The sequence below is a fragment of the Podarcis gaigeae genome (assembly GCF_964106915.1).
Source record: "Podarcis gaigeae genome assembly, chromosome: 4".
In the NCBI taxonomy this organism is placed as follows: Eukaryota; Metazoa; Chordata; class Lepidosauria; order Squamata; family Lacertidae; genus Podarcis; species Podarcis gaigeae.
Window position 1 is genome coordinate 69,634,081 of NC_139677.1, and position 15,991 is coordinate 69,650,071.

Below are 15,991 nucleotides of genomic sequence, written 5' to 3' on the forward strand. Positions count from 1 at the left end.
CCAGATGCTTGGAAGCTGTGGCTGGATGGTTTCGTGGGAGCCGATTGAAACTAAATCCTTCGAAGACAGAGGTCCTATGGCTAGGTCGGGATGGCATGGGGATGAGGGACCAACTCCCTTCTCTTGCGGGGGCCCAATTAGTGCCATTGCCTTCCATTAAGAGTTTGGGTGTAATCCTTGATGCCTCCCTTTCCATGGAGGCGCAAGTTACAGCAACAGCCAAGGCGACATTTTTCCACCTTCGCCGCATCAAGCAGTTGGTACCTTACCTTTCCCGCCCCGACCTGGCCACAGTGATCCATGCGACGGTCATCTCCAGGCTTGACTACTGTAATTCGCTCTATGCGGGGCTGCCCTTGAAGCTGTCCCAGAAACTCCAGCGGGTACAGAATGCTGCAGCGAGGCTCCTCACGGGGTCTCTGCCATGGGAGCATATTCACCCAGTGCTTTTTAACCTGCACTGGCTCCCGGTGGAGTACAGGGTCAGATTTAAGGTGCTGCTTTTGACCTTTAAAGCCCTTCACGGCCTAGGACCCTCGTACCTACGTGACCGCCTCTCCTGGTATGCCCCACGGAGAGCCTCAAGGTCCATAAATAATAACACCCTAGTGGTCCCAGGCCCTAAAGAAGTTAGATTGGCTTCAACCAGAGCCAGGGCCTTTTCAACTCTGGCTCCGGCCTGGTGGAACGCTCTGCCTCATGAGACCAGGGCCCTGTAGGATCTGATTTCTTTCCACAGGGCGTGTAAGACAGAGTTGTTCCGCCTGGCCTTTGGCTTGGAGCCAATTTGATTCCCTCTCTCTCTCTCTCTCTTTCCTCTTTCTTTCTTTTCCTTCTCCTCCTGCGATGAGGCTACATTTTAATATTTTAATGTTCCATTATTTTAATGTTGTATTTTATTTTTGTTTTTAAGTTGTAATCATTCATCTTGTTTTTATTTTTGCTTGTAAGCCACTCTGAGCCCGGCCTTGGCTAGGGAGGGCGGGGTATAAATAAAAAATTATTATTATTATTATTATTATTATTATTATTATTATTATATATACTCATGATGTAAAAAGGTTCAACGAGTTTCCTTTTTCCCTTAATGGTCTTGAAGTATTTTGATATGTGTTTTCCATACATGTCACCTCCCTTAACCCAGCAACAGAATTAGAACTTTATCTTCAAGCCAGTCATGTCTGTCTCACTTTTATCAGATGGACTGAGTCATTTTTCATTTGAATTTCCACTACATTTTTAAGTGTCACAACAGCAAACTGGCCCTCGGAGCTCAGTTTCAGAATTCCAGTGGCCACAATGCATAAAATATGTAGCAAATAAATATATTCTGTTTTTATTATTCTAGTCTATATAAACAGATTTTTCAAATAAATAATCATAATATTGGGCAACGTAGCTTAAATCCTGAAGATCCTACTGAAGATTTTATATGAACGTAATATAGAATCCAGCAGGCAATTCTCTGTTCACACAGAAACATTCTGAGTTCACATTCTAAAAAGTCTGGTGTTGTTTGTCCAAAATATATTTCATCTGTTCAGAGGGCTTTCTTCAGGAAATGGTTCCACTACAACTTGTTCCTGAGTATAGGAATAGCTTGCACCCGTCGTGCATCCAGGACATACAGAAAGAACCTATCAACAGAGACAGATTTTACTTTAAAGATGGTGAACTAGATGGGCAGTTCAAGAACGCTGACTTTTGCATGTAAATGTGTTCTCTTCAGAAACTGCAGCAAGGAAATATCTTCTCACATTGACCATATATATTGGCTTCAAACCATTGGCAAGTATGATTACATCTAAAGATGCAAAGGAGTTTAGTTTTTCCAGCAGGGCCATCCCTACTATTACGCAGAGGACCTCGGAGAGCAGGTGCTGGTAAGAACTGGTGGCCTGCTTCAATGGTCCCCTTTATTGGAGTTGCATGTCCTACATGGTCTACCCATCATCCCCTAAGCTAGTCTGCTGTTCCATCACCAGTTCTGAAATCAGATTCAACTGCTAGTCCAGTAGACTTCTGTACACAGAATGGAGAAAGGGCACCTTCTAGTATTGCAGCTTAGGCTGGAAAGTTTATGAACCATTCCTGCTGTAAAGCTTGTACCAATTTTTCTCTTCCTTCTCTGTCACATCTACAGAATGTTGAAGCATTACAAACATTCTGAGGTGGCAAGTTACTAGTGAACTTCATGATGGTTGCCACCTAAGGATGCTCTGTAGGACAGCAAAATCAATTGCCTCAATATCTAGAACATAAAAGAGGCTGGATGGTAAACTTAAGAAGGCATTAAGAAGTTTGGAGGTTTTTTAAATAAAACAAACAAAAAACAAAATGCAGCAATATTTTAGAATTCAAATTCTACTTTTGCATCTTGTTTTTGAAATTCAGTTTTCTGGCTGTGTAGAAGCCTGAAATCTTAAGTCTTCTGGATAATTTTTTTAAAAAAACTTTTTTGTACAACTTTGTCAAATTCTTTCTTTCTTTCTTTCTTTCTTTCTTTCTTTCTTTCTTTCTGAATCAATCAATCAATCAATCAATCAATCAATCAATATATTTACCATGTATAGAAGGTCTTGCTTCTCATTGGCTGGGTGTAGCCTCCTCCAGCGGTACCAGATAAAAAAGAGCAATAGACCAAGGGTAAAGATGGCCACCAAAATGCAAATTGCAATAGTGGCAGAAGTTCCTGGCAGCAGATCTTCATTTTGAACTGCAAAAATAAATAAATAAGAATTGCTACTGAAACAGCACCAGAAAAAGCAGTGGAAAATGGCTTTATGTCTATACATAATAAGCTCAGCAGATGTATACCAATAGGGAGGAATTTCAATTCACTTAGTAGTTTAAAAACAATACATGAACCCAAACACAGCCATCCTTCAAAAATTACACTTATCTGAATTTTGCAATGTCATTCTCCAGTCAAGCAGCATGTGCAAAGGTACATATGTTGGGGAAATGTGTGCATAAAAATGCATATATAAGTGAAAATAGCATACTAAAATACATTATTTTAGGGAAACCTGCCTTGTAAAATGTGTATATCATGCAAATGTGCATACAGACACGTGTACATTATGATACATTAGCACTAAAATGCTGTTGAAATGTCACGAGGACTTAAAAACTGATGTAGAAAAATGTATCTCAGACTGGGAAAATGAGAAACTGAGAAACTGAGAGAAACTGAAACTGATAGATTTGTCCCTCCATTTCTTTAACTGATTCCCAAGATCTACACTGTGTGTCATGAAAGTATTCGCGTAAATAAAATGAATCCTGCGTCCAGTCACTCTTCCCTGCATGGACTTTGCTGGGAAAGCTGACCTAGCAGGAGAGCAGAGTGGCAGCGGTCCTGCGTCCGTGTGAGAAAAGGGATAAATTAGGTCCAGAGACAGTTCATTCTTATCTCTAGTAGCGTTTATTTACAAAGCAGTAAATCCATCGGAAACTTCGGCCATTTCTCTGTGCTTTCCAAAAGCACTCTCTCGCAGCTTCTGTGCTGCTGCTGTGTGTCAGCCAGAAACGAAAGCAAGTCTGCCCAGTGAGACAGACTGTGACTCACTTGTCTGCGTCAAGCTCCTCCCAGATACAGGACACCATGGAGTTTTAACCCTGTTAGTTCCAAACTCCACAGAAAGGTGTGCATTTTGGCAGCACTATAACATCTGTGCTGTAGGCAGGTGTGGATGCTGGTCATACAAGTTGTTGTTGTTGTTGTTGTTGTTGTTGTTGTTGTTGTTGTTGTTGTTGTTACCACTGGCATATGCACAGTATCTGAGGAAGTGCCATGGCATAAGTACCATCTTGTTTCCTAACATGTCATTTCTTTATAAACGTACAGTGGTACCTCGGGTTAAGTACTTAATTCATTCTGGAGGTCTGTTCTTAACCTGAAACTGTTCTTAACCTGAAGCACTATTTCTGGGTTAGCAGAGTCTGTAACCTGAAGCGTATGTAACCTGAAGCGTATGTAACCCGAGGTATCACTGTATGTATTTTAGATTCATCACATTATATAAACAGCACAGCCAGAACCACAGTCAACAGCCAAGGCCATCATTTTATTTTCACTCCCCATCTTCTGTCCTGGATTTTAACACATGTAAGATAATGATTTGTGAAGCTGCCTTTCTTTCAACCGACCAGAAAACAATGTCTCATTTTTAGCTATTCCAAAAGTGTAGTATGGTCTTCAAAATCTCTTTCATATATCCCACCTCCAAAAAAATCCATGTTTTGTTCAGATTGTGGCATTGGTGGTGCATTTAGAAGATGCATATTCTACAGAGTGCTAAAAAATATTGGGAGTGCCAAGTAAAAGTAATGTTATAGAACTACTGATTTGGCCAAAAGCAGGACCCTCCACTCATGGGGAAACCTGTGCCCAACAATGCGGATCACAACGAGCCACAAAATTTCAAGCACCCTGAAGAAAAGTGGCTAAAAGACTAGAGGTGATGGGCACACCCTGCAATCAAGTTGTCTTCTTCTTTTTTAATGTTCTATGCAATCAGCTTTTTTAAAAAAGAGTAAGTAAATTAAAGCCAGAATCATCTAAATTCAAACTCACCATGTATAATCCCAGGTATAATTCCAGGTAAAGTCACCTCTTGTTCAGTGTTTAAAGATGGATGATGAACAACACAGCTTATTGTGTTGTCCCAGACATCTTTGAGGAAGACATAAGAAAAATTGCTGACAACAGTCACTGTCTGGTTTAGGTGCTGGATGACATACTGCTTTGGCTCCACCAGAAGAGGTTTGGTGACCTTCCAGGTGATCTCTGGAGCTGGCCTCCCTGTTGCTGAGCAGCTTATCTCCACCACTTTTTCTTCAAAATTGCCTGGATCCAATACACTCCTCACCGTCACTTGGGGTTGTGTTAGAGCTTTAAAACAAAAGAGCCTAGTTAAAATGTCTCTGTAACTGCTAATTAAAAACTAAGAAGCCTGAGAAAGCAGGTACATCTTTCCCTTGGTGCTGAAATGGCAAGAGGTCTTGGTGTACCCATAAGTGGAGGTTTTGCCCCAAACAAGGCACCACCAAGGGAAGGCTGTATCTGTCATTGCCATTAGTTGTAAAAAAGAGAGAGCCCCCCTTTGCTGATCTGAGAGCATGGGAAGGGTTGATGTAGGAAACTTTGCCCTTTCAAGTACAAATGTGCTTGCTGAAAAGAAATAATATGGCATTGTTGGCCTTCCTCTAAGATCATACGACTCTTACCATAGACCTTGAGACATGTCCTGCCTGTGATGGGTCCTATGGGAAATACATTGAAGATACACTTGTAACAGCCTTCATCCTTGAGTGTAACAGCATGGAAGGTGATAGCAGAAACCATCAGTCCACTTTGGGACATGTGGACATTTCTTTTGAATTTACTCAGTATTGTAGTGCCACCAGCCTCACTGTAAGTAGCCATGTTGGTCTCTTGTTCCCCCTGCTCCTGCTGCCAGGTGATCTGAACAACGTCGTGCTTTTTGGCCAGACGACATTGCAAAGTGACATTTTCTCCTGCTGTGATGTTCCGAAACCGCTCGTGAATCACCTGTGTTGCACCTACAAAAGAAGCCAAGACTGCTTAAATTCTTGGGAGCTCAACAAATGCTTAGAACATAAGAAAAATTCTGCAAGGTCTATCTGTTCTCACAACATCCTGTTCTCACAATGGCCAACCAGACGCCTACAGTATTTTCATAAATAGGGATGGTCAAATTTGGCAATCTCGGATTCTCATTTCTCCTATCTTAAGCTCAGTGCTTCAAATTTCCACCGCTGTTTTTTTATAGTCCTCAAGAATAGCATCTACATTTCCGTGCAAAGTTCACATAATGTACCTGTTTCCATGCAGATTTTGCCTAATACACAATTTTTTGCAAAATAATTTCCCCAAATCCATTTTTATATTTTCTTTTCACTAATATATGCATATGTACACACACATTACCCTAGTATATGCATTTTTGTACACACTACTTGGCTGAAAAATTGCACTGCAAAATTAAACTGATTTCCATTGCTATTCATGTCCTGTTTTGGTAAGGGCGAATATAGTAGGTCCAACTTTTAATGTGAACTAGAACTTAAATGTGAACTCTTCCATCCCCAGTAAGGGTAAAAGCAGGACTGAGCTACCTTCCACCCCACTGCACTGCTCTGCTCTCGATAAACAAAGACAGCAGTGGCTGCTGCAGGCACTTCAGCTGATGTTTCTGGGCTGAGCACCACCACCCATTCCTGCAACCACTCCCTGCATAAGCTAATGAGCAGCAGTGAAGAAGGGCTAGCTGCACTTTGAAAACAGCTGCTGTTGCAGCAACCGCTATATTACCTTAAAATACCTCCTGGAGTAATGGACAGCTGCCGTAGAGCAGCAAAACTACAAGTTTTCACTTGGAGTCCTGACCAAAAAATGTAAAAGGGGATGGTAGCATCAGACCTAGTGGGACCAACAGTTGCCCTGCCACCCCAGGCACTGACATCCCAGGGCCTGAATTAAACTAGCTTGCCATGGTGCAGTACTCACCAGATAGCACCATCATGCAGAAAACGAAGGTGAGCCGAAACGCAGAGTACATCTTGCCTCTGTAGTCCACTGTCCACTGATCAGTTCTGCACTGTGTATTCAGAAATATAGCTACTTCTGCTTTGGATACTCCCAAGGGGAAGTGGCTTTCATAACAGCTACACTTTGATGGTAATTGAACACACACACACTGGCCCATTTTAACTATAAACAAATTAAATTAATCGGTGTCAGGTCTTATCTTTTTCCATTTCAAAAGAGTCTCTGATATTTTCATATCTCAGGGCTTTGGATAGTGAGAAGAGAAACATTTCCATATTAAAGCTAAAGGAAGCTTTGCATTCCTGAATGTTATTGTCCCTGTTTGGAATGTGGGACACATTCTAGCCAGGCAAAAGCACTCAAAAAGGGCATGGCCTAGAGAGAGAGTCTTAAGTACCAAATAGAGAGGCCTGGAGTGCCATAATCGGCCTTTGGGTCTGAGATTCCTCACACTTAAGACAGTAAATAAAACCACTGAGCACACTACAACTCTTTGACCCATGACAACACTTATTTCTCTAAATCTTCTTTCTCCCCAAATTTTGTGCTCTCAGGCAAGGCCACCACATGTGCCTATATGCACCTATTTCTTTCACCTCTTCTCCAATAGGCAGCAGGGCAGTGCTGCTTACCTGACTTCCCCACTGTCTGTAACCAAGAAGGAGAGACAGAGGGGTGAAATGGTAAAGGAGTCAAATTTCTAGTCCCAAAAGAGCACAAGGCAGCAAACAACAAAGTAGTAGAAACAGGATAATTAAAAATAAAAAACCTATTTAAAACCTTCAAAAAGGACATCTAAAAATCACTTTTTTAAAAAATACCAACTAAAATCTTTTAATGCTATCCTCAGGCAATGCATTGGCTCAAGACTTTAGCCCAAGGATAGCCAGGTGATAATCTCTCGATGTTCTTGGACTCCAGCACCCATCAACCGCAGCTTGCATGGCCAATGGCCAGGGGTGATGGGAACTGTAGTTCAGCAGCATCTGGAAGGCACCATGTTGGCTACCCCTGCTTGGCCCCTTTCACCATGAGTGCTCACATATTTAATTGTGGGGACAGATGCCCAGCCAATTAGCCTTGCAATTTCTTAGCCTTTATACGCCCAAGTTAGTGTGAGATTCTACCAGGGAAGGGCCATATCTCAGGTAGAGCACCTGCTTTGTATGCAGAAGGTCTCAGGTTCAACTCCAACATTTCCAGATAGGGCTGGAAGAAAACCTTGCCTGAAGAGCAGCTTCCAGTGTAGACAGTACTGAGCTATATAGACTAATGTTCTGACTCTGTATAAGGGAGCTTCCTATGCTCCTACAACAGCATAAGCTCCTCGTAGGCCAGACACCAAAAGACTAGTAAGACCAAATACTGTTTATTGCACTGAATTTAATCATATTTTACCCTGAGCTTCTATGGACTCCAATGCTCAGCTGGTTCTACAGACCCAAGATGTCTCATACATAGCAGACAAGGTCAATGGTAGGGTTGCCATATTTCAAGGGGTAAAAATCCGGACACAAAAAGTTGTTGAGCTTTTTTAGAGCCAAGCCAGAGCCAGAACCTGAACCAGAGCTGCCCTTGCACACACCCCAAAAAATTAAAAACCAAAAATCCTGAACATTTGCTTTAAAATGTAAAATTCTCTCCAGGTGGGCATGTAGGACCCCAAAAAGAAGACATGTCCTGGAATTCCTAAACGTATGACAATCCTGTCAATAGTGTTACATCCATGACACAGCATTCTAAAGAAGAAACATTTTACTAATCACTTTGGCTGCATAATTCATCATGCTTCAAAACCTCATGTTGTCAGTTTACGATATGTGCTATAAAAGGAAAACACCCAGAAACCACTAGATAGCGAAAAGTATCAGTTTACCGTACACACAGTTCTTTATCATCAAGAAACCAACTTCTTCTTATTTGTTTCCTTAAAACACAGTTTTTGTAAGATGATTGTTTAAACCTTCTTCCAGGATTTATTTCTATTTTTGTGCTTGAGGACACTGGATGAAAAATGAGGAGGTGGACATCAGGCTGCTTTGCAAACGAAAGAGGAACAACATTGTGTGGTACGTTTTATGAGCAAACTTCTCTTATGCTATTTTATCACGTGGGCAAAATGTTTAGCCGGAGATAAGGTGATGCACATTGAAAGTCAGATGATGAATCATGACAAACCCCCAAAAAGAATCCCAGCCATATCACCTCTCTCGTTACTAGAAAGCCACAATTAGCCCGTTCTGACATATCACTTTGAAGAAGTGACATCATTTATTTCTTTGGCAGCTACACACCTACCTGTGATGTAAAAGGGGAATTTCTTTGCTGTGTCATTTTACTCTATTGATTTTGGTTATGGAAACCATGTGAAAGAACGTTTATACCTTCTGATGGGATTTCACTCTTCTAACTTTATTGGCAGAGCAATTACTGTAACACACTCAAAAAAGGAAGGAAGGAAGGAGAAGTTGAAAACTCTCACAGAAGAGATGGGGAATAAAGGAACCAAAGAAAGGTATGTTTAGTGTTACTTCAAATGGGAGGGGAGTCAGGTTATCCCAGCTCCAGATTTAACCTCGGACTTCCCCAGTTCAAGCAGATAATGGATCAAACTTCTTCAATGATTTAATAAAAGCTGTACTTATAAAATGATGTCGGGAGCCAAGGCTTCTTGTATACTTGGCATCCTATGTCTGCATGCTTTTAATCTATAATCTATAGCTATAGATATGTAGATATAGTTTTAATTCTATTAATGTTTAATTTTTTTTATTCTTTTTCTATGTTTTAACTGTTCTTATTTTATCTGTAAGCCATTCCTGCCAGGGAAAAAGGCTGGGTTAAATAATGCTTGAGGATCTCAAACCTAGATGTACAGAAGAGGGATCCTAAACCTGAAGGATTGTGATGTTCTACCATCTTAAGTCTGGACTTCCTTGGGATGAGGCTGAGGTGTTGGGGATAAGCCCCCCATCCACTAGACGATGCTGTCCAATTTGGCTTTCATGAACTCTATGCATTTTTCTATTAATTCGTTATTTCTATTAATTCATTATTATACGGTAGCTTCCTATGTTAAGTCGTGGGCTCTCCTCACTATACTGAAACTTTCCCTTTCCCCTATTAGCAGGACCATTTCATATTCAGATTGGGTGTGGGCATTATTTCATATAATAACGGACACCAACACAAAGAAACAAAGACAATTCCAATGTCTTGTGTTTGCTACTGTGCCGCGAATCACTTCACATACCCATTCATGTAAGAATATCTGTATGTAAGATCAGTTTATCTCTCTTTGACATGCCTCTGCCTTAGTAAGACACCCAGATGAAACTAGGAGTTCGAGAAATGGGTGCTAAGGGAAATAGGAAGCTGCCTTGTACTGATCCGGACCAACTAGCTCAGAATTACCTACAATGAATAGCAGTGGCCTTCCAAGAGTTTTAGGCAGAGTACTCTCCCAGCCCTTATTGGAGATGTTTGGGATTGAACCTGAAACCTTCTGCATGCAAAGCAGATGCTCTACCACTCAGCTATTGCCCTGATCTGGGAGAGGTCTTCCCATTTCAGGTAGGGAACAGATATTTAGAAGGGGAAAGCATTTACAGTACATGTACACTGTGGCTGAACTCCTTTCTCAAACAGCTTCTCTGGTTTTGATGTTGCAGCAGAAAGCCTTTGCCCTGCCTGAGGAGAAAGAAATGCTTTCACATCAGAAGTGAGTGAGTAGTTACGTCTTTAAGCCTATTGCAGAGCCTGGCTAGGGGGGCTTCTGGAGCATTGCTAGTTTGGGGCGGCATTCAATCGCACACTGGCAAAGGCAGGTTGTGCATATAAATTTGGTTTGGAGGTCTTGCACAACAAACCCATTTCCCCCCAAAGACTGGCCTTTCTCCACATGATGGGAAATTGCACAGGAAAGTGTGGATCACAACTTGCTTGACGCAACGAAGGAAACCAGAATGAAATATTGATAAACGAGCTGTGTAGAAGTGACCTCTGTCTCCAGAAAATGACAGCGCTGCCGCAGAACTTCGGGCTTTTCAGATCTACCAGAACCCCAAGATCTACAAACTAGAGCCTACCATAACTGATCAAATTAAAGGACAGGGTGCCTCTGAGCAAAGGGCTTTGCAATTTTTTCAGTATTAGAAATGAGGTGATATTTCACAAAAAAGCCCACTCCTAGTTACCATAAGCTTTTCTTATTTCTGCTGCCTAATTTAGGTGGGGAAAGGTAATTTTGTTGTTGCTATTGAAAATCAGGAAGCCTTGCCCACTGGATCCTGATCTACCTTCTGCACACTCCTGCAGTAGGGATTTGATCAAGTGAATAGTTTGAAGATGCTTGATGTTTCCATGCAGCTGAGCAGAGCAGGATCTATGATATTTGTAGTTTCTCATGCCTACCTCAATGTCGTTGTCGTTATTTTTACACTCAAATCTTATTTCTGCTTCTTCTTCCAGTACAAGCTGAGGACGTTTCATCAGTTCATGATGAGGTACTGAAAGATTTTTCCTGTCCTCTTCAAGATTGTGCTTATTATTTATATTTATATCCTGTTTTCCCTCTGAGAAGCTCAAAGTGACAATAGTTATTTCCCTTCCCATTTTATGTTCCTAGTAAGCAAACCCCTCTTCGCAGGAAACCTGAGTATTGTAGCTTGGTAAAGGGAACGGGGTCTCCTAGCAACTTTCATTACCCTTAATGAACTACAGGATGCCTTGGGGGAAGCCATGATTGTTTAAAGTGGAGCAATGCTGCTTTAAACATAGCACAGGTCAAGGCCGTATTGTATTTATTAATTGCTAAAAGCTGCCTCTTTTGGTGTTTACCCTAGAAGGCAAAATATAAATGCATGAGTTAAATAATTAAAAATCATATTTTAAAAAAGACAACAAATTCTTTAGGCTTACAAAATGTTGCTTCAATATCTTTTCAGTCATATATGAAAACTGGCAGATATTTGTAATACCTAAGGTCAAGATGATAAATGAGAAAGAGGCCCTGCTAGAGCATAATTGTGTTACACTAACAAGGGATTATTTATTTACTTGCGTTCTGAACTCTCTTGTCCCATTTGGTTCCTATTCTGGTATCATGTTCTGAGGCAAAGGAGTGTAAAGAGAAGTTTGGGTTTTGCATAAGGATGAGTCATAAATTCTGTGTGAACTTGATGGCCTCATACGAACTGGGAAAATTTACAATGTTCGGCAGAGGTAACCACTGAGAGAATTTTTTGTTGTTATAGGTATGGTTGAGTTATTCTGGGAGACTCATATCTCATTATGCTCAGGTGAATGCCAAGCACAAACCAACAAAATACAGTATATTTGTGACTGAGCCCTGCTGAAATCCATGATACTGAAGTGTGGAGTTAAATACTTACAGGGACTCCAGATGTTACAGGACTCCAACTCCAGCCAGTCACCCCTGGCTACTGCTCATGTATACAGTTGCTGGGAGTCCAATAATACCTCAAAAAGAGTGGCTAAATGAAGTTGGCAGTAAATAATTGATGGCACCCCCCCATCAAAAATTTTGTGACTGGGGTAGGGGCAGTAGACTCTTCAAGGGAGGACCAAGCCAAATTATTTTGCATTAGAAACAAACAAACATGACTAAGTGTGGAAACTTGGAAAACTGAAGTTAAGATAGATAAAATGATAAACTGGGGGGGGGGGGCCAAAACTGACAGATTATCCAGTTCCTAGCTGCACTACCAATGATTGGTAACAGTATTAGGCAGAATAATTTCATTTACAGACTCCACACACAATTGAAAGCTGCATTTTTTGTGTAAAAGTTGATTTCTTTCTTCCCAGGAGAACACTGATGACAAAGTCTCTGCAGAGCCCTCTGAAATATGCTACGCTACCCTTGACCATATTATTAGAGGAAATGACATTAAGGGACACAAAACAAGCACTACCACCATCTATGAAGATGTCATCATTATTCCGAAAAGAGTGAGCTCTTCCAGCTTCCAGTACAACAGTGACTATGATGATGTTATGAAAGATTAGTTCTCCTCTTTGGGATAAGAAAACATTACATTTCGTAGCATAATGACGAAAATTTCATTGCCATAAATATTTCCCACTACATCAGCTATAGTGGCTCAGGTTATTTTGGGTGGTGGTGACACATGCATTGCATAAGCACCTGCGCTCAGAGATCTGCACTGGTTGCCAATTTGCTACTGGGCCAAGTTCAAGGTGTTGCTATTAGTATATAAAGCCCTTAACAACTTCAGTTTACCTATGAGATTTCCTCCCCTCATATATGACCACTCAATTGCAGTGGAACTGACATGGCTGCAGGTGTCAAATGATACTTGTTCTGCATTTGTAAGAACTCGATCTTTTCATGTGGCAGCACCTCCACTTTGGAACTCCCTGTCTGTTGATATCAGGAAGGACCCCTTCATTGTACTCCTTTTTGCACCTGCTAAGAGCATTTTTGTCCAGACCAGCCTACCCAGATGTTTAGAAAGCTGGGGTGTGTTTTAATCGAATTTTGGTCTATTGTTATTTTAACTTTTCCAGTATCTTAAATGATTGTTGTTAGTTTTATTGTGATAAAATTACTGTTTACTGTGTTAGTGATAATTTTATTTTAGCAATTTATTTATCACTAATTATTATTGTAGTTAGTGATAATTGAGGTTTTAAAAAAATAATAATAAAGTGGTGAATAAATTTTACAAAATAGATAACAATAAACATCCCTCTCATCCAAGCACGGCTGTTGTAATCATTAGGACCTTAAGACCTTCATAGTGCAGTACAGTGGTACCTCGGTTTAAGAACAGCCCTGTTTATGAACTATTTGGTTTACAAACTCCGCAAAACCAGAAGTAGTGTTCTGGTTAGCAAACTTTACCTTGGTCTACAAATGGAAGCCGAACGGTGGAAGGCACTGGTGGCGGGAGGCCCCATTAGGGAAAGTGTGCCTCGGTTTAAGAATGGCTTTGGTTTAAGAACGGATGTCCGGAATGGATTAAGTTCATAAACTGAGGTACCACTGTATAATCACATCCACACAGATCCAGAGGCATCAGAGAAAGGTTCATAGGGAATAGGGTGAGAATCTAAATCAATGCCTTCAAAAGATATATACCATATTTTTCGCCCTGTAGGACACACTTTTCCCCCTCCAAAAATGAAGGGGAAATGTGTGTGCATCCTATGGGGCGAATGCAGGCTTCAGGAAGCTCTCCGCAAGCCTTGGGAACTCTGCGGGAGTTCCTGTCGGGCTCCCAAGGCTTGCGGATAGCAGCCTGCATCCCGAAGCCTGGGGCGCGCTGCACAGTACGCCCCGGGCTTCATGCAGATATCGGGCAGCCCCACAAGCTCGGGGGACAGCGGGGAGGCGGAGCACCGCCATCCCGCTGCTCCCCGACCTGGTTTGGATTCCCTGACCTGGTTTTGGGGGGGAAATAAAGAAAAATACGGTATATATATTGGGTTAGGATTTTTCCTGCTCTTTTGATTGTAAATTGTTTTACCTGGTTTTCTTGTTGCATTTTTATATTGTTATCTGGCAGTTATGGTGAATGTAGGTCATCAACAATAACAGCAGCAGCAGCAGCAGCAGCAATAAAGCTCAAGGTGATGAGTGGAAAGGAAAGAAAGCTTTGGTCAGTGTGGCTGGTGTCCACTGCCACGGTCTGTCAGTCAAAGGCTGGAACTGATCACATCCCAGATCCCAAATGGAATTGGGCTGATTTAGGTCAGTCTGGGATTTGGTTGGCTTCAGTGGACACAGCAGAGTTTTAATGCATGGGAGAGAAGTAGCCAAGTTTTATTTTATTTGACATATTTATCTGCTGCTTAATTACCTAAGAATCTAGTAGTGTACACCAAAATTATTAAAATTTATACATTGGATGAAAGCAATCAAAAGTAATCATAAAAGCAGAAAGCTCCCTGAAAAATGCCTGCTGAAAAAGAAAGGTATTTGTCAGGCTCCTGAAGTTGAATGGTGAGGGCCCCTGCTTAATTTTAACTGGGAGGAAGTTCCACAGAATCATGGAAACCTATCTAAGAGTTTGCTTGCCCATGAGGGTCTGTCTCCTGGGCTTCTCCTAATTTGGGGTACTTCCTCATCTGAAATAAACTTTGAAGAAATAAAAAAAAAGGTGTTTTCTCTCCTTAAATGTCACAGTGTGGTGACTGATGATTGTGATGGGCCTTGAGATGTCACTGTAAACCACCCTGGAAATTATTCACATTGAACAATGAGCTACAAATCTATTGAATAAAGAAACTAACACCTACTGATTCCTCTCCTGGGATCCCTTCATAAGAATTCCTTGTTGGTTTTCTTTAATACTGTGATTTGTTAATTATGGACATATCCCTGTTAAGGTGGCGCTAGTCATTCTCAGAAGGGTAGTTTCAGAAAGGAATACTGGGGAAACTCCTGTTGCCTATGATCCATATTGTCCCTCATGATATTTAACACATACGTGAAATTTCTGGGTGAGGTCATTGGAGGTTTGAAGTTCATTGGGTTGGCTCCAACACAGCCATCCCACTTGTGCAATGAAGGTTCATTCTGCTCTCTATCCCTACAGTTCCTTGTACACCCTCATAATCTGCCCCAGAGAGAGCAGATTGGGGGGAGGCAGGAAAGGAGAGGAAGGGTAAGCCCTGTTCCATGAGTAGAGCACCAAACACACTATGTTGGATACAACCCAGGACCATCTCCTTCTCTTTCCATCTAAATCCAAGGGAGCTGTTCAAGTTCTGAATCAAACTCCAGCTATGCATGACATTAAATATGGCTTTGCATTGAAAATGTAGGGGTTTCTTTAAAAAAAAATGCAAATAGCATAATTATCGCCATACAGCAGGTAGAGAAGAGTGATTTAACTCCTTAGCCACCTGTTGCAGTTCTGAGGAAAAACCCTCCACTGAAGCAAACATTTGTATTGGTAGGAAATCCCCCATTGGAGCTAATGGGGCTTTTCCTACCAAAGCATTAGTGACACCAGAAGAGGGGTTTTCCTCAGGAGGAAAGAGTTAAATCCTTCCCCACATGAAAGCTCTGATACCATTAATTATCAACACCACTGATATAATTTGCATTTTGAAAAAGCCAGCACAGTAAATACAAACATGTATTTAGTGTCATGTGAAGTCCTCAGTGTCTGATGTTATGGATGTGAGTGAACAAACTGAAGCTTTATCTAGGAGAGTTGGAGGTGCTTCTGGCCAGTAATAAGGCAGATCAGAGAAGAGGGGCTCAGCCTATCTTGAATAGGGTTGCACTTCCTCTGAAGACTCAGGTTTGTAGTTTGGGCGCACTCCTGGATTCAGCCCTGAAACTGGCTACCCAGCTATCAGAAGTTGCCTGGAGTCAGTGGCAAAGCTGTATGCTCCGGCACCGGGGGCGGAGAGCAG

General features: G+C 41.5%; 2 protein-coding genes across 8 annotated transcripts; one reads left to right on the top strand and one right to left on the bottom strand.

The window, feature by feature from the left end:
• Window positions 1–1,044: 1,044 nt before the first annotated feature.
• LOC310842913 (OX-2 membrane glycoprotein-like) lies at window positions 1,045–6,636 on the bottom strand. Its single transcript, XM_083735155.1, has 5 exons — window positions 6,536–6,636; window positions 5,233–5,568; window positions 4,580–4,897; window positions 2,565–2,716; window positions 1,045–1,637 (listed from the first exon to the last, which is right to left on the bottom strand). Exons 1-5 carry the CDS (start codon window positions 6,585–6,587, stop codon window positions 1,533–1,535), a joined length of 963 nt encoding a protein of 320 aa, XP_083591281.1. The 5' UTR covers window positions 6,588–6,636; the 3' UTR covers window positions 1,045–1,532.
• A 771-nt stretch (window positions 6,637–7,407) lies between these two features.
• LOC310842350 (uncharacterized protein) lies at window positions 7,408–13,696 on the top strand. Of its 7 annotated transcripts, XM_083734081.1 has the most exons (6): window positions 7,408–8,646; window positions 9,000–9,092; window positions 10,249–10,298; window positions 11,048–11,082; window positions 11,833–11,877; window positions 12,407–13,696. In XM_083734081.1, exons 2-6 carry the CDS (start codon window positions 9,067–9,069, stop codon window positions 12,605–12,607), a joined length of 357 nt encoding a protein of 118 aa, XP_083590207.1. In that variant the 5' UTR covers window positions 7,408–8,646; window positions 9,000–9,066; the 3' UTR covers window positions 12,608–13,696. The 7 variants fall into 7 exon arrangements, 5 of the variants coding, with proteins under 5 accessions (XP_083590207.1, XP_083590203.1, XP_083590204.1 ...); XR_014563088.1 differs by having other exon boundaries at window positions 7,408–9,092; window positions 10,249–10,302; XM_083734077.1 differs by having other exon boundaries at window positions 7,408–9,092.
• Window positions 13,697–15,991: the final 2,295 nt, after the last annotated feature.

Coding starts and splice junctions, on each gene's coding strand:
- LOC310842913 (XM_083735155.1), bottom strand. CDS start 6,587: ATGTACTCTGCGTTTCGGCTCACCTTCGTTTTCTGCATGATGGTGCTA. Junction 2,717..4,579: donor TATACCTGGGATTATACATG/GTGAGTTTGAAT, acceptor TTATTTTTGCAG/TTCAAAATGAAGATCTGCTG. Junction 1,638..2,564: donor AGCAAGACCTTCTATACATG/GTAAATATATTG, acceptor CTCTGTTGATAG/GTTCTTTCTGTATGTCCTGG.
- LOC310842350 (XM_083734077.1), top strand. CDS start 8,968: ATGGGATTTCACTCTTCTAACTTTATTGGCAGAGCAATTACTGTAACA. Junction 10,299..11,047: donor GAAATGCTTTCACATCAGAA/GTGAGTGAGTAG, acceptor TTCTTCTTCCAG/TACAAGCTGAGGACGTTTCA. Junction 11,083..11,832: donor TTTCATCAGTTCATGATGAG/GTACTGAAAGAT, acceptor TTGTTGTTATAG/GTATGGTTGAGTTATTCTGG.